The sequence below is a fragment of the Tenrec ecaudatus genome, chromosome 1 (genome assembly GCF_050624435.1).
Source record: "Tenrec ecaudatus isolate mTenEca1 chromosome 1, mTenEca1.hap1, whole genome shotgun sequence".
Classification (NCBI taxonomy): Eukaryota; Metazoa; Chordata; class Mammalia; order Afrosoricida; family Tenrecidae; genus Tenrec; species Tenrec ecaudatus.
The window spans coordinates 232,422,901-232,447,281 of record NC_134530.1 but is presented as its reverse complement, the minus strand read 5'-3'; the positions used below and the strand labels follow the sequence as shown (position 1 = coordinate 232,447,281).

At 41.1% G+C, this 24,381-nt stretch overlaps 1 protein-coding gene across 1 annotated transcript in view; it reads left to right on the top strand.

Annotated features, from left to right (window-relative positions):
- NSL1 (NSL1 component of MIS12 kinetochore complex) overlaps nt 1-23,248 on the top strand; it is a 43,706-nt gene extending 20,458 nt beyond the window's left edge. The window contains exons 4-6 of the mRNA XM_075530130.1: nt 472-526; nt 17,507-17,574; nt 19,201-23,248. Of these exons, the coding sequence (XP_075386245.1) occupies nt 472-526; nt 17,507-17,574; nt 19,201-19,476 (399 nt within the window). The 3' untranslated portion in view covers nt 19,477-23,248. The remainder of the gene's footprint in view (nt 1-471; nt 527-17,506; nt 17,575-19,200) is intronic.
- The last annotated feature ends 1,133 nt before the right edge of the window (nt 23,249-24,381 follow it).

Genomic DNA, 24,381 nt, shown 5'->3' with positions numbered 1-24,381 from the left:
TGGCCAAAGCCAAGGATTTTCTATTTTTTACGTTGTTACATTAGTTTTATTATAGTGGTGGAAACCGAACCAGACACAAATCCAAGGTGTGCCCGTGGTCTTTCTAACTGGACTTTCCGAATGCCTGCAGGACCTCTAGGGAACCCCGGTGGTGTAGTCGTGAAGCATTGGGCTGCCAAGATGGTGCTTTCTACTCCTGGGGAAACTCACAAAGGCAGTTCTACCCTGCCCTATAGGGGCACTAGGAGTTGGCATTGACTTGATAGTCGTGAGTAGGACATCGATCACATCTGTCATATTGTAGGACATCTGTCACATTTGGATATCTTTGTATCATAAAGGGTTCTCTGGTTTTGTAGCAATACTTACTGACTCAGCAGTGTGTACTGCATTAGCTAAAGGAAATGCTTATGTGAGGCACTAAGTGATTAAATACTTACTGTCTTTGGTTTTCATTTATATTGTGTTTAGAAGCGGTACCACCCTGTTGTACACCCATTGGACCTAAAACGTGACCCTGATCCAGGTGAGTCAGTGTTCATTTGTGCTACAAATAAAACATCAGCTTATAGTTTTATAAGTCTCTGATAGTCTTGCCATGGTATCTGCATCAAGGACACCCTGCGTTTGATGGTCTAATCCACTATTGGACACCCAATTTTAGCTCTTCCCTTAGGATTATGAAGATTTATTCTAAACTTACTAAATCAGACTCTCCAGTGAAGGACCCATGAGTCAGAATTTTATAGAGACCTGACTTAGATTGTTTATAACACCCTCCCATGGCTAACTTCCTTTAACAATGTGTACTTTCTGTGTTCCTGGCGAACTTATGCTCTCGAGGCCCTCTTTCATGTAGTAACTCTAGGGGCTCCTCATTACTTACGAATAAAATTCAACTGAAACGACAGCATTGAATCATGAGATGAGAATGTACTAGCCACATCTTGGACCCCTGTTCTGTTTCCTTTTAGATGTAGCCTCTAGATGCACTTTAGAGAAATCAAGTTGATGCCGACTTGTAGTAACACGGCAACAAGTGGCATTGCTGAAAATGGGGATCATAACATATGTTTAAACAGTGCCGTCCTTATGTTTTTTAATTTGTAACATACCTGACTAGTAGACCTTTGGGAATTTGTTTTTGGTACTTTCAAAAGTGTGGTTTTTGAACTGTTAGGGCAAACCAATATAGCCAATCAATTAAATTCTTGGTTTATTTGGCTGGAATATTTAAACATATACCTTCCCCTTTTTAATCAGTTACATTCTAAGCCCCCCCCCCCCCCCATGTTCCTTTATGCTGCTTGCATGAACTGAGCGGTAAGCCTGGAGAGACGGCACAGCTGCATTAATGACTCCGTGAGGGTGTGGCAGGGAGGTGGGGGATAGCAGTGAGTACAAGAAAGTAGAAACTGTTCTAAAATTGATTGTGATGCTGATGGTGCAACCCTTGATATGATTGTACTATTGAATTGTATGACGCTGGATTGTGTGCCAATAAAACTTTTAAAATTGAGGATGGAAAAACAAGCAGAGAGCTCCTCTGAATTTGGTTAAAATGATAGTATTCGACATATTACTTAGGTCATGGGTCCCTGAAAGGGGTGATTGGCCTAAATCCAGTGGTTAGCATAGATTCATTTGGATATTAGACATTGTAGAAACAGCGATTGAAACTTGTAGGGTCATAAGCAAACCCTGTGCCTGTGTTCATGGTTTTAATCATAGGGAAAATTTTCTACTTAAATGATCCTTTAAAGGCCTAGATAATTTTTGTTCCCACCATTACATGTACATATTACTAGTGGAGACCCCCTTATAGAAAACTGGTCTTGGTGAAAGCTTACATGGCAAGTTAAGTACTTATTCGACAGTTTCCATATAACTGGGTTAACGTTTTCCATGATACTTCAGCCATCTCTAATTTCACTCTGGTTCCTTTCCCACTAGATAACTCCAGTTACCTTTTGGTCCAAATTTGAGGACTTGTCATTCATTATCTTTTTCATAATCTTTATAAACTTGGACTGCAGTTTCTGTTAGGTGAAGACAACAAAATTAATGTATAAATCATTAGCATTCTATCCATGGGCAAAGCACTTGTCCCCTTCAAGCCTCTGCCTCTTTATTAGTAAAATGCTAAATTTTACACTTGGAACCTTGTCTCTGAATCCAGCTCTGTCATTAAATCTGCCAAATGTCCTGCCTATTCTTCTTAAGTACTAATCAAGGTAATTAAACGAGATAAGGGGTTGTATAAACTAACTACAGTAATACATGAGTAGTAGTTTGTAAAAACCCGACCAAGAACCAAACTCACTGCCATCCACTGGATTCCGACTCATAGCAACCCTGTCGGAAAGAGTAAATAAAACTGCCCTGTGGGTTTCCGAGCCTATACAGCTTTTTTTCTTTTTTTTTTTTTTTTTGCCTATACAGCTTTACAGGAACAGAAATCCTCTTCTTTTCCCTTTGGAGCCGCTGGTGGGTTCTAGCTGCTGAACTTGCAGCGCAGCACAGTCCTCACTGTGCCACCAGCGCTTCACCCCCAAGCCCCACGGCTTTCAAGTCACCTTTGACTCAGAGTAGAACTGTCCCATAGGGTTTGCAATGCTGTAATTGAGTCAGTTGACATAACGTGATTCCTAAACATAGTGTTCTACATCCTATTCTGGTGGAAAGTGTCTGACGTCTTCAAAGCTTGCAAGTGGCCACCTGAGTCTCCTATGGAGCAAAGGAGGTTGGAGGAAACCAAAAATTCAATTGGAAAAGAATAGTCTTTTCAACAAATTGTGCTTGGACAAATGGAATTCCCAGCAAGTGGACTTGGACCCCTTGTTGGTAATCATTTGGCAGTAGATTTAATGAGTTTATCTCTGAACTCTCAATTCAACCTCTTGGTTTACATGCCTTCCCTTCAATTATTCTCACATTGTTTTAATCACTGTAGCGTTAGTTTTTGTGAAAATATCTACAACAAAATATTTCACCTGTTGACAATTTCTACATTTATTTTAGTGACATTGATTAAAGTTTTCCTATCGCTGTTGCTATCTTTCCCAAATTATTCCACAGCCTTTAACATAAACTCCTTGAGCAGAAACTTCTCCTTCCTTCCTCCCTCCCACCGTTGGTAACCACCTAACATCTCTGGCTCCTTATATTCATATTTACTTACTTCATAAGATCATGTAGTGTTTGTCCTTTTGCAACTAATTTATTTTGCTCAGCATGTTTTCCAGCTTCATCCATGCTTCAGAACGTTATTTATCTTTGTGTACCCCCGTTTGTACCCGTCATCTCTTGATGGTCATTGTGGTTTCCACCTGTTGGCTGTTGTGGGAAGTGCTGCAGTAAACGCTGGTGTACAGGTTTCTGTGTATGTTCCCTCTTTCACTTCTGGGTGTATACCGAGGACTGGGATTGCTAGGTCCTGTGGTAGTTCTGTAGTTCTATATTCTGTTTTTTTGAGGAACTGCCCAACTTTTCCACTGTGGCTGGACCATTCTTACATCCCTGCTTGGAGAACATGAAGATTCCAGTTTGCCTGCAATCTTCCCAGCCTCCCACTTTCATCTTTCCCTCCTTGCCATTCTTTGGGGATGAAGGTGGTTAATTATGGTTGCTTTAAAGTACTTTTGAAATCAGGAACTGCGAGTCTTCACACTTTGTTTTTCTCTTCAAGGTGTGTGGGGCACACCATTATCTTTTCACACGTTAACAGGTGTAGTTCACATCCCCTTTAACTCATACTTGGAAAGCATAAAATTCAGTGATATTTAGTAGAGTCCCCACAATTAATTTTAGAACATTTTCATCACCCCAGAAGGAGACCCCAACATCCCGCAGAAATTATCCTCAATCACCTTTAACCCTGTACCTGGCCTTGGCAACCAGTAATTTTCTGTGTCTGTAGATCTCCTATTTGGGGGATTTCATCTATGTGGAATCAGATATGATCTTTTGTCCGTGCCTTATTCATGTAATATTTTCAAGGTGGGTGTGAAATGGTGTCCCATTTCCTTGATGGCTAAAAATGTTGAGCATCTTTTCTTGTGTTTATTAGTATGACTCACTTTATTCAGTTTTTGTTCAAAGTATGACCGTATCAGACTCTTAACCTGCATTATTTCCCTGTCAGACTTATTTTCCTTCATTCCCCCACTGTATTGTAAGCACCCTTATAGACATAAACTTTGCTTGCCCACTTCTGTATTCATAGCTTCAAGGTCATTAGCATACATAGTTAACCTTCATTATCATTAGCATACTCTGTAAACATTTATTAATTAAATGGGCAATTTTACATAAACTGAATCATATGAGCATACTTTAAAAACCCTTTTGGTTGTGGATTGGGTGAAAGTTTTACATCCAACCATTCTGCACACATTCACGCAGACGTACTTAAAGAAAAACCAACCTGAACTGAAAAGCAAGGGGAGCATTTAATTTCGTGCTGTTGCTTTGGCTTCCTTCCTCCACTTCCTGTCGGCTACTGCTTCAGAAATCTACCCAGTGTTAGTGTCTGTATCTACTTTTCCTGCTTAATGAACAGAATGCTCTTTTAAAAATCACGGAGAATTGCTAGGCAGAGCAAAGGGAATTTTTAGAGCTATGAAACTATTCTGCACGAGTCTCTAAGAGCAGCATGTGACATTATGCATTTGTCCAAACCCCTAGGACTCTATGATACAGAGTGCAAGACACAGAGCCGATAGGAGCTGTGGGGCGGAGGGGATAAACTGGACTCTCCGTTGGTGATAGTGCGTCAAGGTGGACCCCAGGAAGATGGACAGTAGCGGGGCTGGTGCCGGGGAGGGGTCTGTGGCAGCTGTGGCGATGCTGAGCCTTGAGCAGTGTCTCTGAAAGCTTAACCCTACTCTAAAAAGGAGTCTTTTCTTTTTAGCAAACAGATCATGCCAGTCATCACTTAAAATTCTTAAGTTTTTTATTGGCTTAGGGGAAAAGAAAAATACGTGCATATAATTTCAGACAGCATTTTCTTAACATGATATATGTACTCTATATACCTTTTCAAATTCACTCACTGTAGGCTCTTTGCTACTCGCTCTAGCCCCATTGCCCATCTTTCCCGTCTCTGAAAGGGTCTCACCTGCACACATGATTCTAACGTTAGCATCTTTTCACTTAAGTGTTATCTTCTCAGAGGGATCTTTAACCATCCTAATTACAATATAAACATAGCCTCTCTCCAGTTATTCTTTCTCATATCTATTGTCAGTCCAACTCATGGCAACCTTTTGTGTTCAACCTTCCATCCTGTGACATCTTCCTGGTCCTTGGTGTGTTTGAGTCTGCTGCTGTGGCTGTGGTTCCAGCTCATTCAATTGGGGGCTCCCCAGTTACTTCACCACGCACGGTACACTTTTCTAGTGAGTGGACTTTCCTGCCGATGTGTTTAAGGACGTGAGCCAAAATCATAATCATCCTCACTTCTAAGGAGCCACTCTAGTTGTATTTCTTCAAAGACATTATTTAAAGAATCTCCTGACAGTATACCAAGGGGGCTTTGGATGGTTTATGGAGAAATAAGAAGGGTGGGATTCTTCCACAATTTTTTGAAGTGCAGCTAGACCCCACATACCTATTTTTTTCTCCACCAACACTGCAGCTTAAATTCATCAGTTCTTCTACCCCAACCAGCACATGGGGTGATTGAAAACATGGGTCCGATGCAGTGACATCTTAAAACTTTACAGGTCGTGTGCAAGAGATTGATCATTTGTTTCTTCTTGATTGCTACTTCCAGGAGCCGCTGATTGTTGTTCAACCTGAATGAAATCACTGGCAACTTCAGCTTTTTCTCCTTCTATGGTATTCCTTGTGGAGATTTTTGTTTTCATCATGGTTAGGTATCATCCGTAGTAAACGTCTTTGACCTTCATTAAGTAAGTGCTTTAAAAAAAAAAGTAAGTGCTTTGAGTCCTCTTTATTTTCAGTAAGCAAAATGGTATCATCTGCATATTTGGGTTGGTAGTTATCCTTTATTTTGATTGCTGCATTCTTCTTCATTTAGTTCAGCTTTTATTATTTGTTCATCGTACAACAATAAGAGAGGTGAAAGCTACATCCCTTCAGCACACCTTTTCCACTTCGGAATCACACGATATCCTTTTGTTCTGGTTCAAAGACTACTTCTTAATCCAGGCACAAATTCTGCATGAGGCACAAGTACGTGTCCTAGAATGTCATATCAACTCTGGATCACATTGTGAGGAATTTGAATTCACACTGCTCTTAATATAGAGGGTAGCTGATAGAGGGTAGCTAAAATCTTTTTGGGATTCTCTGATTTTGACCAAGATCCATTAGACATTTTCAGTGATAGCCCTCACTCCATGTCCTCTCTTGAGTCTGCATTGAACTTTATGTCAGTTCTTTGTTAATATAGGCATTGTATTTACTTACTTATTTTGCTTATGATCTCTTTCTGTCTCTCCAAAGCTCCATGAGTTTATTTTACATTATATGAGAGGGATTTTAAAAGTTCACGTAAAGTAAAATTAAGAGGTAATAGAATTTTTTTTCACAAACTTTGAGTGATCCCCTTGTGTTTGCATTATGCATAGGCAGCATGTAGCACCATGGTCAATAAATACTTAGCAAATGACCATGGCTCGTCCATGCATTCAGTTACGTTTATTGAGCATCTCCTATCTGCCAGAGCTAGTCTAGCTGTGCAGGATGTGAGGATGAGTAGCAGTAAAGGTCCTTGCTCTATGGCGTTGATCATCTGGTGAGAAGAATGGAAGAACAAGCATCCACAAAGTCATACATCCCTGCCTAGGGTTCCCCCCCGCTTAGTTTTTTACTTCATTTTCTCCAGGGATGCAACTTTCTCTCTAATGCATGATTCTGAACCACGGTTTCAGTGACCTCTTTAGAGACCTGTACTCTCCAGGCATCCCAGGTAGTGCGTGCTTCTTTGTTGATGTTCACAAAGTACTTAGTTAATGCTTTTCTGCTGAATGTCTGCATTTACACAGGCTTTGGGATGTTCGTGTTTCCTAGTTTAGTCAGTACAGTGACCTGAAAGCAAAACTGGCTTGATTACTCAATCTCTCATTTCCACTTTTTCATTTCCCTATGCTTCAGAAAGCAAGCGACTTGGGAAGGCAGTGTTTTCAAGGCTGCCTGACTTCCACATTTTTAAGCGCAAACGTTTTTGTTTTTTGTGTGTGGGAGGCAACTGGGGGTTGTTTTGTTTTACTGACATCCTTGCAGGAATCTACTGATTATCTGTAAGATGTGATCCTCATCGGTCAATTAGAACCTTACATAATCCTGTTAATAAAAGGAATGATTGCTTCTGTATTGTCATTTTTGGTAAACGTCTTAAGTTAACTGAAAGGCTCCCTTTTTCTCCGGCCCTTCACTAAACGGGTAGGGTGGCAAGGACATATTTTAAGCTTCTCTGCAGAACCTGGGGTCCTTCCAGTTCTCTTGGTGATCCTACAAGCACAGGACCTAGGACCTAGGGGCAGTTCTGCTTTCCTAATAATGGAGTCTCTCTCAAACCACTTCCAGAATATTTTAGGCAGCTGTCCATTTACAAATTGATATGCTCTAAAAGTTATGTCTCTGTGAGCTTTGGAACTAAGATGTACTTTAGCCTGCATCCCCCTCCCCCATGCCCACCCCATCAAATGTTGGGTGTATTAGACAAGTGCCTTATAACAGCAATTATAAAAGAGTAAATTTCTAGCCTATCTTATAAAGCCCTATTAAATCTAAAACGCAGCTGAAACACTTATATGTTTGTGATTTTAAAAATTAGGAGAAAACAAAAAAGAGGCTGGTGAAACTTGTTTGTCTCAGGGATGCTAAAGGTATCCTGTAAGATTAATTGGAAATGTACATGGGGCTTTAACATTTTTGTAGAACAAATCCATTTTAAATTTCATTTTTCCACAATCTTTTTGAAGCCCCTTTGAATGTCAACTCTTGTATCAATAGGAATGAGCAGTCAGAAGAGTGAACAGGGCAAGCCATTGTACTTTGCTCCCCTGACCTCCCTTTCCATTTATAGTAAAGTTTCTCAAAAGAACAATCTGTACTTAACAACATAATTTCAACCTCATTCTCTTATAAAAAAATCAGTGGTGTTCATTGCATCTATTCTTTGCTTATCAATATGATTAAGCTCAAAATACTAGTAGGACATTATGTGAAAATGGGCATTATGTAAAAATGGTAGAAAATTACATTACATAACTACCAAGTTGCATAATTGCATTAAGTTCTAACACATGTCATTGCATAACTGTCAAACTACTTTGAATTATGGTCCAACTAAGTTGATATGCAGTTAACTCCTGGTGTTCATTACTGCCAGACACGTGTCATTAATGGTTAAAATAGTCATTCATTCATTTTCTGCTGACCATGAGAAAATGGTCCAGGAGTCTTGGAGGAAGGAGACTCCAGCTCCATATCTGCCCAAGGATGATTCCTGTTGAAGCAGAGCTCTGAGATTTGTGCACCCCAACTTCCTTTACCCCGTGTTCACACTGACCATCCCAGCCACTCTCCTTCTTGGTAGGCTTGATAATCTGGTGAAATGGCCACCCAGAGCTCACAGAGAATACTCCCAATTATGGGGGCTTATTAGGGAAGTTGGGAGACGAAGCTTTATACTCCCATAAACAGTTACTGTCTTGGGCTGCTATGAGTCAGCACTGACTCAGTGGCACTGAATTTGGTTTTATTAGGGACGTTAACAGTTTATATCAAGTGAGGATCAAAACCATGAAAAGATAGAGCCCTCTCACCCCCAGCACTTCTTTCAGTCAGGCTGATAGGCATGTCTTTCTTCGATGCTGGACCTCTTAGCCACGCTGCCCTGCTCAGAGAAGTGTTATGAAGCTCCTTTAGTCCTTCCTGATCGGTGCCCAAAGGACAGTTCTGTCTGCAAGCCATCTTCCTGCCCAGAGGCACTCGGCTTTACTCACGCTGTGGACCAGGAAGCCCACCTGCTCTGCCATATGTCTCAGCCTGGTCCCTCTGCTCTGTCTCATGGGCTCAGTGCAGTGGCCTCCACCACTTCAGGCAGGAATTTGTGCATGCGGCTCTTTCACGATACATAGATTCCTTTTCCTGATTCTGAAACAGCTCTCTTTTATAGCCAGCAGGATGACATGATTACTTGGAATGCATTTTCTCTCTTGAACAGCCTCCTACCTTCATGTAGAATGATGTTGGTTTATTTTTCAATTTCCTTCTATCACTAAGGCTTTCCCAAACCCTCAACAAAGCTGTGAAAGTTATTTCAGTGTTGTAAGCACTTCCGATTATTCATCAAACTTGTTTAAAAAGTCTTCGTTAGAGATTCCTGTGGAAGCCTTCTCACCTCTTAAGGTTGTTTTCTGTGCTGACTACCAGGCGTCCAGCCAGTCTGTTGCTTTCATTAGCTCCTTGGGGATTTCCTTTTTTCTGTGTTGGATCATGTTCCCTGGCTCCCACATTTCCCTCTTATTCCCTTGTGTTGCTACAGCATATTATTTACCATCCACCGCTTGCCTCCATCCACCCTGGGTATCCATCACCAATTTGTCTTGTGGTTTCTATAGGTAATTTGCTCCGTTTTCACTTCCATTTCCTTAACCAGATCTTTCACTGACAGTTCTTGCTAGAACGGGTATGCCAACCTTTTTTCACATAACGGTGTGCAGTCTTCATATAAAAAAGATCTACTGCTCATGTCCTTTGTATAATAAAATTAGGTGTAAAAGCACATTAGTTACCTTGAATTTTGTTTTCTATTTTAATAAATATTGATACATGCTGTTAAAAAAAAACAGTCTTTAGATTGTCTTCTGCAAAGATCCACCTTAGATTGACAGCACCCTTGGTGGTCCCTTATTGTGCCCTCCAGCATAGCCTTGGTCTGTTATACCCGTTGCTCACCTTCACTACATGCCGGGTACCTGCTACAACGCTGGGGGGTTGAGATAAGGAGAATGAGGACACTTCCCAAGGAAATTCAGGGAAAATATACCTGTCGTCTTACTGGGGAGATTATTGCCCCCTAGTGGCCTTCATGGGAAAGTGTGGGTTTGTTTTTTTTTGAAGATACAGCGTGCCATTCAAGCCCAGGAGGACTAAATGATCAGTTAATGTGTGAAAGTTCATTTATACTTATCCAAGCCTACAACTTAGTTGCATTTTACCCACGAACCCAGTCATCTTGGCCCAGTAACACCATCATTGCTGCTGGTGCCATGCATGGAGAGCCACTGGTTTGCTGAGCAGGGAGGTTTACAGTCCAGTGTGAAAACATGGCCCAGGTGTGTCAGGGATCTTTTTTATCTGACACTGACAGCACTTCGTTTTTCAGAGCCCTTGTAAAGGGCTCTGTGAGTCAATGGACATGGTTATCAGAGCTGCCAACAATGAAGGAAACTGAAGAATCCGTTGGAGATAGGCTCTTTTATCAACATACAATAGCAGTGAAGTATATGTGAAAGTGAAATAAACATTCTAAGGTCATATTGAATGTGTGTTGTGTATGTGTGTGTTGAGGGATAGCATACAGGACACAGGTCGATGAATTTAAACCCACATATCCCTGGGTAATTGCTGCCTTGATGGTCATCTGCGATGGGAAAGGTAAAATAAACATTCTTGAATACAACGTTGTCAAATAATGTACCCAGCAAGTTTTCATACATACAGTCAGTATAATCCAGGGTGTCTAGAAAGTTGGGAGCATAGTATATTTTATTTTTAGATTTAACAATTGGACTCATTGCTTTAAATTGAGAAGTATTTTATCTGAAAAGTTATATTGAGGTTGAAGAAAATAATCTCCTTTGAAAATATAACACAGCACACTTACTGTACATACTCAAGTATAAGCCGACCCAAATATCAGCTGAGGCACCTAATTTCACCACAAAAAATGCATTAAAAATGTGCTGAAAAGCTCTGGTTATACACAAGTATATACGGTACTTTGTTTTCCAACTTTATGGACATCACAAATTTCAAATATGTCTAAAGGTGTCTAGTACCTAAAAAGACTGCTTTATGTCTATTTCTGTTTAATGGTCTCCTGCCAGAGGTGACCACTGACTTGGGTCAACATAGATTTGTTTTACCAATTCTTGAGCTTCTTAGAAATGGATTAATACTGTTGAAAGCACATTGATCTAAAGAATGTAAAAAAAATAATACATGCTGTATGATTCCATTTGTACAATAGATGGGAATGGAATTATACAACATGTATTCTTGTTGTAGATGCTTGGATAGGTCAGATGGTTTGTATTCACCACTCGGTTGGTATTTGAGCCTGTTAAGTGGTGCTGTAGAACAAAGGCCTGGTGATCTGTTTCCTTAAAAGATTAGTTCACGTTTTGAGTCTAGCAGACTCTTTTTATGTCTTATGGTATGCTGTGTCTTTAAGCAATTTATCCTATTGAGTATTATGCATGTTACTTGTAGGCTTTGTCTATTATAAATAAAGCCCCTATGAACATTCTTAGACTCATTTCTTACAGATATATATCAAGAAGTTGAGTCATGGAAGATGTTTGTTTAGCTTTCATCAAACTCGCTGCCGTTGAGTTGAGCCCTGGTGGTGCAGGATGCTAATCACAAAGTCTGCAGTTCAAAACCACCAGCCACTCCACGGGGGAAAGACAAGTTTTTCTATTCCCATAAAGAGTTACAGTCTCTGAAATCTGACGTGGCAGTTTTACCCTGCCCTTTTGGGTAGCTATGAGTTAGCTTTTATTGACACTACTAAAATTTTTCCAAAATTATTATTAACTGATTTCTACTTAGATTAGCAAGTCTGATAGTTCCAATTGCCCTGTATTCTCACCAACGCTTGGTATTGTTAGTATAAAAAACAAAACCAAACTCACTGTCATTGAGTCAATGCTGACTCATCATTACCCAGTAGGACAGAGTAGAACTGCCACAGTGGGTCTCTGAGGCTGTAAATCTCTATGGGAGTTGAAAGCCTCATCTTTCTTATGTGGAGTGGCTAGTCGTTTTGAACTGTTGACCTGGTGCTTACTTCCCAATGCATAACACCAAGGCTCCTAGTGACGTGGATAGTACTGTTTACACATATATGTTTAAAAAGAAATCTCACTGAGAACTTTAGTTTCCTTTTAGGATAATCCTAAACATACAGATTTGAAACTATGTTGCTCTCTTATTACTTATCTATTACCATGTAACAAATTCGAGAATTTAACCATTTAAAACAACATCTCTTAGCATTTCTGAGCAGGTGAAAGATGAGGCTGTCTGTCTTGGTAAAGACTAGTCTTGGAAACCTTGGGGAGCAGTCCCACCTGCCCTGTAAGGGTTGCTGTGAGTTGGAATCAACTTAATGCCTGTGGGTTTTGTTTTCCTGGTTTTGCTTACTGTTTCTAAATGTTGGGACTTTGGATGGTCTGGCTCAGCTGGATGGGCTGCCTTAGAGTCTCTCACAAGGTTGCAGTACAGCTGTCACCTTAGTCTAAAGTCATCTGATGATACAAACAGGGCCGCACAATCCCGTTCCAGAGTCATTCATGTGATTGTTGGCAGACCGTACTTCCTCGTTAGCTGTTAGAACACATTGTAAACCTCTTCACAATGTGTTAGCGTGCTTCTTCCAAAGGTAGTGAACTGAGAGAGCGCACACAGCAAGCATGAGTGCCCACGTCAGAAGTTACATACTTTTTTCATAACCTCATTGTAAAATAATATGCAAGTGTGGTGGAGTGCAGCGGAACAGCAAGGGAATGGAGCGGCAAGGTCCCCAGGGAATGCTGAAAGTGGACTTTGGGGCCAGGGCGTGGTGCCCCAACAGACTGGACTGGAAAACGCTCCTAAGGGCCAGCAAACGATCCCTGAACTAACTACAAGCTCTTCTTTCTTGATGTCTTTTGTTTTGTTCTTTGTCAGTGGTTTGTTGTTGTTGTTTTGTTGTCTGGTTATATACTGTTGCTTTGTTTTCCTCTGTCTTGTTTTCGTACATGTTATTGTCTCCACAGGTCTGTCTAAATAAGACAGGCTGGATGAACTATCTGGAGGAAAAACAACGGGACCGACAGTTCCGGGGGGACTTGGAATAGGGGGAGGTGGGAGGGTAAGGAAGTGGTGTTAATAAACACAGGGACAAGGGAACAACATGGGACCCAAAATGGTAGTGAGGGGGTAGTGGCAGGCCTGGCAGGGAATGATCAAGGGTGAGGTTGCGTAGAGAAGAGGTATAGCTGTAACCCAGGTGGGGACGGAGCATGGTAGTGGGGCAGGAGGAAAGTCAAGGGAGATGGAGGAAAGAGCTAGGAGGCAAAGGGCATTTATAGAGGTCTAGACAAAGACATGTACATGCAAATATATATATGAGGATGGGGAAATAGATCTATGTGTCTATATTTATAGGTTTAGTATTAAGGTGGTGGAAGGACCTTGGGCCTCTACTCAAGCACTCCCTCAATGCATGAGTACTTTCTTTTATTAAATTGGCACTCTACGATGCTCACCCTCCAGACACAACTGCTGAGGCCAAAGCGGGTGAACAAGTAAATGTGTTGAAGAAAGTTGATGGTGCCCGGCTATCAAAAGAAATAGTGTCTGGGGTCTTACAGGCTTGAAGATAAACAAGCAGCCATCTAGTTCAGAAGCAACAAAGCCCACATGGAAGAACACACCAGCCTGTGTGATCACGAGGTCCTGAAGGGATCAGTTATCAGGCATCAAAGACCCAGAACAAAAAATCATCATTGGCTGCACACCTCCATGATACGATCGCTGAAGACAAACGGGTGCATAAGCAAATGTGACGAAGAAAGCTGATGGTGCCCAGCTATCAAAAGAGATAGTGTTTGGGGTCTTAAAGGCTTGAAGGTGAACAAGCGGCCATCTAGCTGAGAAGCAACAATGCCCACATGGAAGAAGCACACCAGCCTGTGCGATCACGAGGTGCTAAAGAGACCAGGTATAAGGCATCATGCAAAATATATATATATCTACACACACACAGACAGACACACACCATAGTGAATGAAGGGGGAAGTGCAGAGTGGAGACCCAAAGCCCATTTGTTGGCCACTGGAGATCCACTCATAGAGGGGTTTAGGAGAGGAGATAGGTCAGTCAGGGTGCGAGGTAGTACCGATGAAGAACACAGCTTTCCCCCAGATCCTGGATGCTTCCTCCCCCCAACTACCATGATCCAAATTCTACCTAGCAGGACTAGATAGGGCAGAGATTGTACACTGGTGCATATGGGAACTGGAGGCACAGGGAATCCAGGGTGGATGATACCTTCAGGACCAGTGGTGTGAGGGATGATACTGGGAGAGTGGAGGGTGAGTGGGTTGGAAAGGGGGAACTGATTACAAGGATCTACATGTAACCTCCTCCCTGGGAGACGGACAGCAGAGAAGGGGGGAAGGTAGACTCCGGATAGGGCAAGATATGAAAAAATAATAATCTATAAATTATCAAGGGCTCATGAGGGAGGGGGGAGCGGGGAGGGAAGGGGAAAAAAAAGAGGACCTGATGCAAAGGGCTTAAGTGGAGAGCAAATGCTTTGAAAAAGATTAAGGCAAAGAATGTAGGGGTGTGCTTTATACAATTGATGTATGTATATGTATGGATTGTGATAAGAGTTGTATGAGCCCCTAGTAAAATGTAAAAAAATAAACATAATAAAGGTGATGCAAACCCAAAAAAAAGAAAACAGTAATATGCAGTTACTTGAGCTGGAAGTTACTGTACCAACCCTATTACAGTGTGGGAGATACTGCATAAGGATGTGAATACCTGGATCCTGGATGGCCAACTTGGAAGTCTGGCTAACTCCTAACTGGATGTTGTGTGTGTGTTTTAGAGGAAGGGCTTAGAGTTGTGTGTGTGTGTGTGTTTTAGGGTAGGCCTTAGAGTTAGGGATCTAGAATACAGATAAGATAAAATTTACTATTTTAACCATTTTAAAGTATAATAATGCATCCATGATGTTGTGTAATCTGTCACCATTATCTAGCTCTCAAACATTTTCCTTCCTCCAAAAGACAGCCTCATGCCATAAGTACTTCCACTTCCACCTACTGGCTCCACCTCAACCTCTGTCCATCACTGATCTCTCTCTCTCTGAGCTTTCCTGTTCCAGATCTCCGTGTGGAGTCCGTTGTACTACAGTATGTGGCCTTTTGTGTCAGATTCATTTTATTGGCTGCTTTCCCTGCAATGTTTTTGAGATTAATTCATATTGTAGCCTCTATCAGTACTTCGGTTCCTTTTGTTTGGATAGATGTTGTTGGTTTATATGCACACAGAGATCCACTTTCCATGGAGTTGATCTCAACCCTTACCGACCCTATAGGACAGTAGACCTGGTCCATAGTGTTTTGGAGACTGTCAGTCTTTATGGAAGCAGACTGCCTCGTGGGTTCCCTAGGAAGAGCTGATGGGCTTGAACCACCAACCTCTTGGTTTGCAACCCAATGCTAACCTTTGGTTTACTACTAAGACTCCTTTAGTTGGTTTACCATAGTGTTAAAATCCTGTATTTTCTGAAGGCTGTTCTATTTCGTTTTATCCATATTGAAAATGGGATACAAAACTCTCCCAACATTATTATAGAACTAGTGTTCCTTTAAATGCCGCCAGTGTTTGCTTCATGCATTTTGAGACCCTGCCATTTGCTATATGTGCACATATTTTTTAATTGTTTAATTTCTTGATAGGTTGACCCTTTTATCAATACACAATGTTCTTTTAGGCCTCATGTACCTAGATTTTACTTAAAGTCTACTTTGTTGAAATTAATGGCATACCCCTGCTTTCTATTGTTTCTTATTTGCATAAGATAACCTGTTTCTCCTCCTTTTACCTTCAACCTGGCTGTGTGTCTGGATGGAAAGTGCGTCCCATGTGCATAACCAGTCTCTGGAGCCCCATGTAACCTATATGCTCCATCTAAAAAAGCTGTACACTTGACTTTAAAAGTTTTTCATGAGAACCAGTCTTCTAAAATCCTAATTTATAAATGATTCCATATGGAAAGGATTTTCTTAGTTCCACTTTCATTCAGAGTCATAGTAAAATTTTTCTTTCTCCTTGTCATTGAATCATGGGAGAAATAAGAGGTTTTTCTACTTCTGTAAAGAGTTACAGTCTCAGAAACACAGGGCTAGTTTCTACCCTGCCCTGCAGGTTGGAATTGATTCAATGGCAGTGTGTTATTTTGAGTTTTGTCATTGAATAAAGTCTGCAGGCTGCAAATGGACAGACTTACATACAACCCATAGTTATAAACCAGCCCACATAGAGGCTTTTAAGGAGCCCTGGTAGCGTAGTGGTTGTGCATTGGGCTGCTAACTGCGCAATCTGTGGTTCCAAATCATCAGCTGCTCCATGGGAGAATGATGGGGCTTTCCACTCCCATAAAATACAGCAGTCTCGGAATCGTGCGGGAGCAGTTCTTCCTTGTCCTTCAGGGTAGACTTGCTGTGTGTTTCAGGAGTTTGGTGGTTTGGTTTTTCTTTGGTTTGATCATTGAATACAGGCAGTCTCCAGGTTACAAATGGACAGTCTTCAACCAATAGTGAGAAAATAGCCGACATAAGGACTGTTAAAAATTGGAAGCACATACAGTGTCTCATAATATCAAAGAAGGGAGGAGTACATATCAAACCATTGTTAATTCTGTATTGTGTTGTGGATGCATTGATGTATGTGAAAGTGTTTGATGTTTTTCGTATAGAAAGGTTTGCTAACACTATTTACCACAACACATTTATTTGACTGACAATAGATACAAGCCATATTTAACTGCCTTGACTCACACACGTATTTGATTTACAGACAAGCATAGTAATGGTATGCATTCGTAATCCAGGGGTGTTTGTTTGCAATCTGGTTATGGAATAGCCCGGAGCTATTCTATCGTTTCTAACAAAGATTGGAGAAAAAAATGAAGCAGCTGAGCGGTCTGAAAAGTATCAAGAAAGTAAGGAAAGAGAAGTTAATGTTACTGATGAATTTATTACAGTTTCCCCCAGAAACTCATTGAGGTATAGCTTCTGTCAGTGCATAGTTGTATATTCTAAGTTCAAATATGTTTGATTTTTTTGAAGATTGAAAGTAAGGTAAAAGTTGAGTTCAATTTTTTGCCAAATGTGACTGTATACTTGAGCATACATAGATAATTAATACCATGAGCGTTATGCTTTCTCTTGGTGGGACACAATTCTAAGATTCCTCCTGGATTTCTTATTTTCTGTCATCTTCAGCTCAGAACCTTGGGTTTTATGCTACTGGGTTTTTTTTTATTTTTTTTTATTTTCAGTCTTTATTTACCTAGATAAATTTAATAAAATGCTTATTTTAATAGATTATAGACCATTCTAAGGACTAAGCTGAGTGGTTCTAATATATTTTTGTCTAAATAGTATTTGCAAATATTTTATGATTTGGTATTACACAAAAATAAAAACCTAAAGTATACTGTTTGGTGGTTTCTTTGCAGCCTCTCGTATGGAGATTTTGAAACACAGAGGGAATACAATAGCTAAGGAGCTTGGGGAAGCCATGAAGGTAAAAGCTGTATGCTAGAAACTTATAAAATGAACAAACTGTATGGCTAGGTAGGACACTTTCAACATCTATATGTGTGTTAAACTACAGAAACAGGAATTCTCAGTAGTCTTTCAGAGATCTCTAATGAATTTATTAAATGACAATAATATTTTGGAGTAACTACCACTTAACAGGCACCAACTTTGTGCCAGAGAGTTATTATATATAGATAGCTCATTAGTGAGACATATATATATATATATATATATACACACACACACACAAATTCTGAGTATTAGCAGCTTATCAAACCACTTTTGATAATATATAATATAGCTGGCATGGGTTAAAGCACTCAGCTGCTACCAAGAGACCGCAGTTTGAACTTCCAGCTTCTCCGCAAGAGAAAGATCCGTCCGCCTGGTTGCACAAAGCTGTGCAGCCTTGGAGCTCGGCGGAGAGTTCTGCTGTGTTCGCCAGTGGTGCCGTGACTAGGAACCCATATGGTTCAGTGTTTAGTTTTCTGTAGTATGGGTCCGACACACCTTCTCCCTTCTTACATAGATTATCTCATTTAATCCTTGCAGTGAGCTTACAAGATAACATACTGCTATTTCGCACTTTACGGATGAGGAAGCAGGCACAGAGAGGTGAAGTTGGTTGCCCAGTTAAGTAACTGAACCAGGATTTGAGCCCCAGAAATCTGGCACCACGGCCCACTATCCTACATACCCTTCCAGTCCCTGCAATGGTGCCATCTTACAGGAGCTTCTCCTAGTGAGTGGTGCATTGCTGTCAGCTTGGCGCCTAACCCACCGTGCCGGAGCCACTTCAGGAGTACTTAGCAATACTGCCATCAGTTTGTTCGCAGTCTTGAAATGCATTTTACCCTCGACTGGAAAACCTTTGGGTTTCTACTATATGGACATTATTTTTAAAGTCTTTCTTCAGGACCTCTGTTCTGGTAGCAGTTCACGTGTGATTTGTAATGGTCCCATGATTTTCTGGTGGTCATGCTTCTGTCCCACCATGGTTTTGATCAGACACTACCAAACCCTCAGCAACCCTCCACAGTACATCTTTATGGGAGCAGCCAGCTTCAGTCTTTATCCAGTGGAGTGGCCTAGTGGGTTTGAACCATTGACCTTTTGGTTAGCAGCCCAAACTTTACCTGAGTCTCTTGCCAAACTGTTTGGCTAGACCAAATACAGCCCACTGCGTGTGTTGATGATGACCGGTTATGTGGAGTCCGTGGTTTCCTGGCTGTGGCTGTTGGGGCGCTGTGGTAGCAGAGTCGAGTAGCAGCGGTAGGAAAGCATGGCTGTAGAGGCCAAAGACAGCTGAGGTGGACCGTACGGGAAAGTGATACTGAGCTCTGCTCTGGAGGACCGAGATTGCTCAAGTGCCAGTGATTCTAACATTAGTGTATGAAAGTTCTATCACTTCCTACTCATTATTTCACCACCAAAACATTTTAAGAACCCCAATATTTCTTCATCTATTAACTAGAATTGTGAAGATAGCTTTGCATAATCATGAGCCCCAAAATTTGGCCTCAGCAAAAATCTGACCCAAAGACTAAGCTTCGAGAGTGTTATATTTATCTCTGTTTGTGCCTGTGAACCTGTTTGTGTCTTTTCACAGTGTTTGCCTGCATTAATTGAACAAGCGGATGGATTTTCCCAAGTTTTAAAGATGCAGCCTGTTATTCAGCTCCAGAGGGTCCACCAAGAAGTCTTTTCCTGTTGCGATAGGAAACCCGATGTCACACCGGAGAGTTTCCTAGCACAACTAGAAACCACACCTCCAGAGACCACTACCTGCAAGACCACTAACGTGGTGCAGAGAAGAAAGAGACCTGAACACTGTCCTCAGAGAAAATGGTATCCGCTGCGGAAGAGGATCAATCTGGATACATAGACTCCTTTGGTGTATCTTGGGAGATGAAAATAGATGCTATCCACTAGATTACAGACTAGATAGCTCATTAGTGATTCTGTGTGCCGAGATACTCGGTAATGTTTCTTCATCATTTCACCTACTTAGAAGATGAAAGCATTACTGTTTTTAATATTGGCCAGAGCTCATCGCTTGAGCAATAAGAATGCGAACTTTTATTGTCATTTAATGCTGTTCTTAGGGAATCTTATGAGCGAGGTGGTCTGCGGTACTTCGCTGGTGTGAGACGTTACCTCTAAACCCAGTGTTGGAAAGCTAGCCGCACTCTTGCCCGGCAGCGAGTGTAGGCTTGTTTGGTTTTGTTCTAAGATGCAATTTGACTTAGCAAACTAATGTGCAAATAACAAGAATGGCTTTGACTTTGCTACTCAGCTGCTTTGGATGTGTGAGGTTCATCTAAGGATTATTTGGTTCTATTTTTGTCTTGTAAGATTTACAGAAGAATATTATTTGTGCAGAAATTACTCGTACCTAAAAAACTGACACGTAATGTTTACTGTCTATGCTTTTGTTTTCCGAAAACCTTTTAACTCTTAAACATAATTTAACTTGGAACTACCGTACATACTTGAGTACAAGCCTACCCGAACGTCAGCTGAGGCACCAATTTTACCACAAAAACTGCATTTAAAATGTGCGGGAAAACTCGCCTTGTACACGAGTATATATGGTCAGTTTCTTTTCTGGATTATTATAAGTATTGCTAGGTAGATAGTTCTGTCCTAAAATACAGCATTAGATTAATACATTGACAACTTGTTGCAGAGGACATATGTGAATTCATATTGAACTAGTTTACATTTAGAGGTAATTATACCTCAAATATATAATCATTGGTAGAAATCTGAGAAAGCTATATCACCAAAACCTGTAGCATTTCACTAAGATTTATTACTATTATTGCATCTTTTATTTACATGATACAATGTAGAAAGTACCATCAAATTGTCAACTCTCCCTCTTGAAGACAGTGATACTGTCAGCCATTTCCAAAGGCACTTACTAATCACAAGGCAGGAAAATCTGAACTTCTTAAGGTCGTTTTGTCTTAGTAATTGTTTAAATCTGTCAGATCTGTTTCATTGAAGAAAACACATCTACTTCTTTGTACTCTTATGTTAAGTTACATTGGAAATCTGTTTATTAATAATTTTTTACTAAAATAATGTACAAAGGCATTTTGATACTCTTGAGTTTTTAATAAATGTCTTAGGTGTTTTTGACCCAATTTTAGTTTTTGACCCAATGTCAATACCTGAATTTCAGAACAGTAAAAATTTCAAAACTAGAGGATCTTTTTGTTCCAGCACAGTGCTGGTAACTCTCATAGCACTAAAATCCCATCAGGTACGTTTCGCCTCAGAACTTCCCAAACTGCGGTGCAGTGTATGATTTAATGTGGCTTTCTCCCGCAGGACAGCTTGTCCTGATGGCTCTGGGTAAGGAAGTGAGGGAGGATATGATTCAGTTGTTAGTGAGGGTTAACGGGGTTACTTGGGATTGCCATTCTGCTCACGTCTCAGAAGCAGGAGGAGGGAGGCCCTCACTACCAGCATGAGAGCAGACCCAGGAGTAGAGAGCATCCTCTGGACCCTGAGATCCCTGCTCATTGAATCTCCTTGATCCAGGAGGCAGCATTGTCCACAGAGGAGCAGCTGTAGCAGAACCGGAGACAGGGCAAGAGGTAGAGTGGCAGACTTCCCAGCCCACAGGACAAGTGGTTTAGGGCAAGCAGCTGGCTTGTGGAATGGGTTGCCTCTGAGCACTTACTTGGAAGACCTGGGTTGGTTGACCACGGGCTGGAACTGAGTAATGTCAGGTTGGGGTCTCCAGTGGAGTGGCATGCCCTTTGAGCATTTATTGGCAGCCATAAGAGTCTGTAACATTGCCCAAGTAGGGCAGAGACGAGGCTGAGAGGCCTGTCTAGAAATGTGCAGAGAAATCGTTTTGCCTGAACAACGATCATGAGCATTTCCCCCTTGAATTGCAACCCTAATAACCCCCTTCATTATGAATACTGTCTGTGAGTTCTGTTAGGACTCTTGCAGTGATAAACTGACATAAGAAAATATTCCTACCCTTTTAAGAGCTGCACACTGAGATATATTGTTTAATGGCATGATATCTAGGATTTGCTCTGATACACTCCGGCGAAAAGGAAAAATCGTAAGCCTATAAACAAATATAAGAACCTTAATGTAAATTCTGAGTGGTAGATAGAATCTTTTTTTGCCTGTTTGTTAACTTCAAATTTTTAAAGAGATGTGCTGTTTTATTATAAAGACCCAGACAGCTGAGACGTGAAAACCTTGTGAAAGTCCCCAGTTGGAACATAAATTGGAATAAAACACTTGCGATGTGTTGGCGTTGTGACCTGAGAGAAACATGACTGATATCAATAACCCTAGGCAGATAGACACAGCAAGAGGACAAATAGTATTTTAACGCAGGCCAGGAAGTGAAGAGAATGAAGAGTAGTTAAGAAAAATAAGTCTGGTTATGGAAGGGGCCTGGGTGGCGTAATAGGTGCATATTGGGCTGCTAATCATGAAGTTAGCAGTTTGAAACCACCAGCTGCTCTGCAGGAGAAAGATGAGGCTTTCTACTCCTGTAAAGAGTTACAGTCTTAGGAACCCAAAACAGCAGTTCTACTTTGTCCTATTGGGTCGCCGTGAGTCAGAATCAACTCAATGGCAGTGAGTTTGGGTTTTTATAGTTATGGGACACTGGGAAGATTTAAGGTACCAATGGAAAATAAGGATTTGACCTCCATATTTAATTTTTTAAGCTATTGTGTGGAAATATTTTTGCCACTGATATTCTAATTTAGGGTTATATTCTATGATTATTAAGAGATGCACACTGGTGGGAAAAAGTATAAATAAGTAAATTAGATGTACAATTCTAGTTTGCAGACTTTAATACAGATCCTTGTTTGAATGGGCTTGATACAAAGCACTGCTGCTATGTAGCCTAGTGTTTCCAGAATGGGCAGAATCGGCCCTGGGGGCGCTGCAGTGATCCGCGGAGGCTGCGAAAGCAGCTACCTACACTTCATCCTGGATGGTGGGTGTTCAGACAAAGGTTTTCCATTGCTGGCAGTGTGGGGGTGTTGAGTAATTTCTTTTTCTGGAAAAGGGGCAGTAAATCAAGTGAGTTTGGGAACCTGTGATGTAACTACACTTACAGTGGAAGCCGACCCCCCTTAGGATACAAGAGAAGCACAAGGCAATCTTCCAACTTTGTTGCCCTTTAAAAAAATTATTTTAGAAAAAAATAGAACGGATTTTGCAACATCCAATTCTTAAACTGCTATCACGATAAATTAATGGCCACCATAAGATTAAGTTTACCTGAAACAAGGCAATGCTATTAAGTATTTGATGATTGATGTTATCTGCAGCAGTTCTTGAGTCTTAAGGCTTGCTCTCTGCTAAACAAGTCAACTATGTTGAAGAAGCATTACAGATCCAGGCCAAAGATTCTCAGATGCAATGCAAGGATTAAAAGAATGACAGCGTCTCCATTACGAGCTGGTATTATTTCATGTCCGTGTCCCGAGACGTCACATTGTCTCCCACACTAGGACTGGCAAAGATCCCAAACCTTGGGAAACAATGGGTAAACTTGCGAATGTTACTTGATTTTATGAAGGGTTAAAATTCAGATATAAATAAAATTACTTATTGTTTAGTCTGTTAATTCTCAGCCATTCTCTAATTACTGGTTCTCTAGCATTTTGAATGAGGAAAATTTCCACTCCAACAAATTGTTTGACTTTAATAAAATGTAAAACAATAAAACAAAAACACTGCCGTCAGGTTGATGTGGACGTGTAGCGCAAACCCATAGGACAAAGTAGAACTGTCCCTGTGGTTTCGGAGACTAACTCTTTACAGGAGTAGAAAGCCTCATGTTTCTCTCAAGGAGCAGCTGGTGGTTTTGAACTGCTGACCTTGTGGATTGCAGCCCAGCTCATAACTGTTGTACCACCAGGGCTCCTTTGTAAGATAACTTGGGTGCCTTGAAATTATTTGAACTTTGAAAAATCTGTTTGGAAGAGCAAATGGAAGCTTAACAAGACCCTTACCTCCTTTGATAGAATCTGTTCAAATTAGCTCACATTTTGTCTGAATGGTATATCATGAAGCAACCACAATTATGAGGATTTAAAAACAAACATACATTTAGTAGATGCCAGCAGTGCTTCAAAAGCCTTCATTTGTCCAGTTCCCTTGCTCCTCTGTGTCCTAATAACTGAAATGTGAGCTGGTAAAATGACTGCGTTTCACTTGCAGAATTTGTTACTAGAGCTTTTAATTAGGGATAGTAGAGCGATGTGTAGCTCTTGAAGTCAGCGGACAGAGAGGGGTAAGTGCCTAGCTGCTAACTCAGAAAGCAGCATAGGGAACCCAGCAGCAGCCTCTTGGGGAAAAAGATCTGGTGCTTTGCTACCATAAAGATTCCATAAAGCCTTGGACACCCTATAGGGCAGTTATACACTGTCCTATAGGGGTGCTAGGAGTTGGAATTGACCCCGTGACACACAACATGCGGTCCCTAGCTCAGCATGATAACTTTATTTTCACAGCATCTATATGTGTACAGCAGGAGTAACCCATGCACCTGAACACCAAATAGGGATGGCGATGCCCAAGTGGCATTAATGTGGCCTAACCCATAGAGCTGTGGTGGCGCTGTGGTTACGAGTCGGGCTGCTAACTGTAAGGTCAGCAGTTTGAAACCACCAGTCGCTCCTTGGGAGAAAGATGGGGGGCTTTCTACTCCTGTAAAGAGTGACAGTCTGTGAAACTTAGGGGCAAGTCTACCTGGTCCTACAGAGTCACTGTGCATCAGCATCGACTT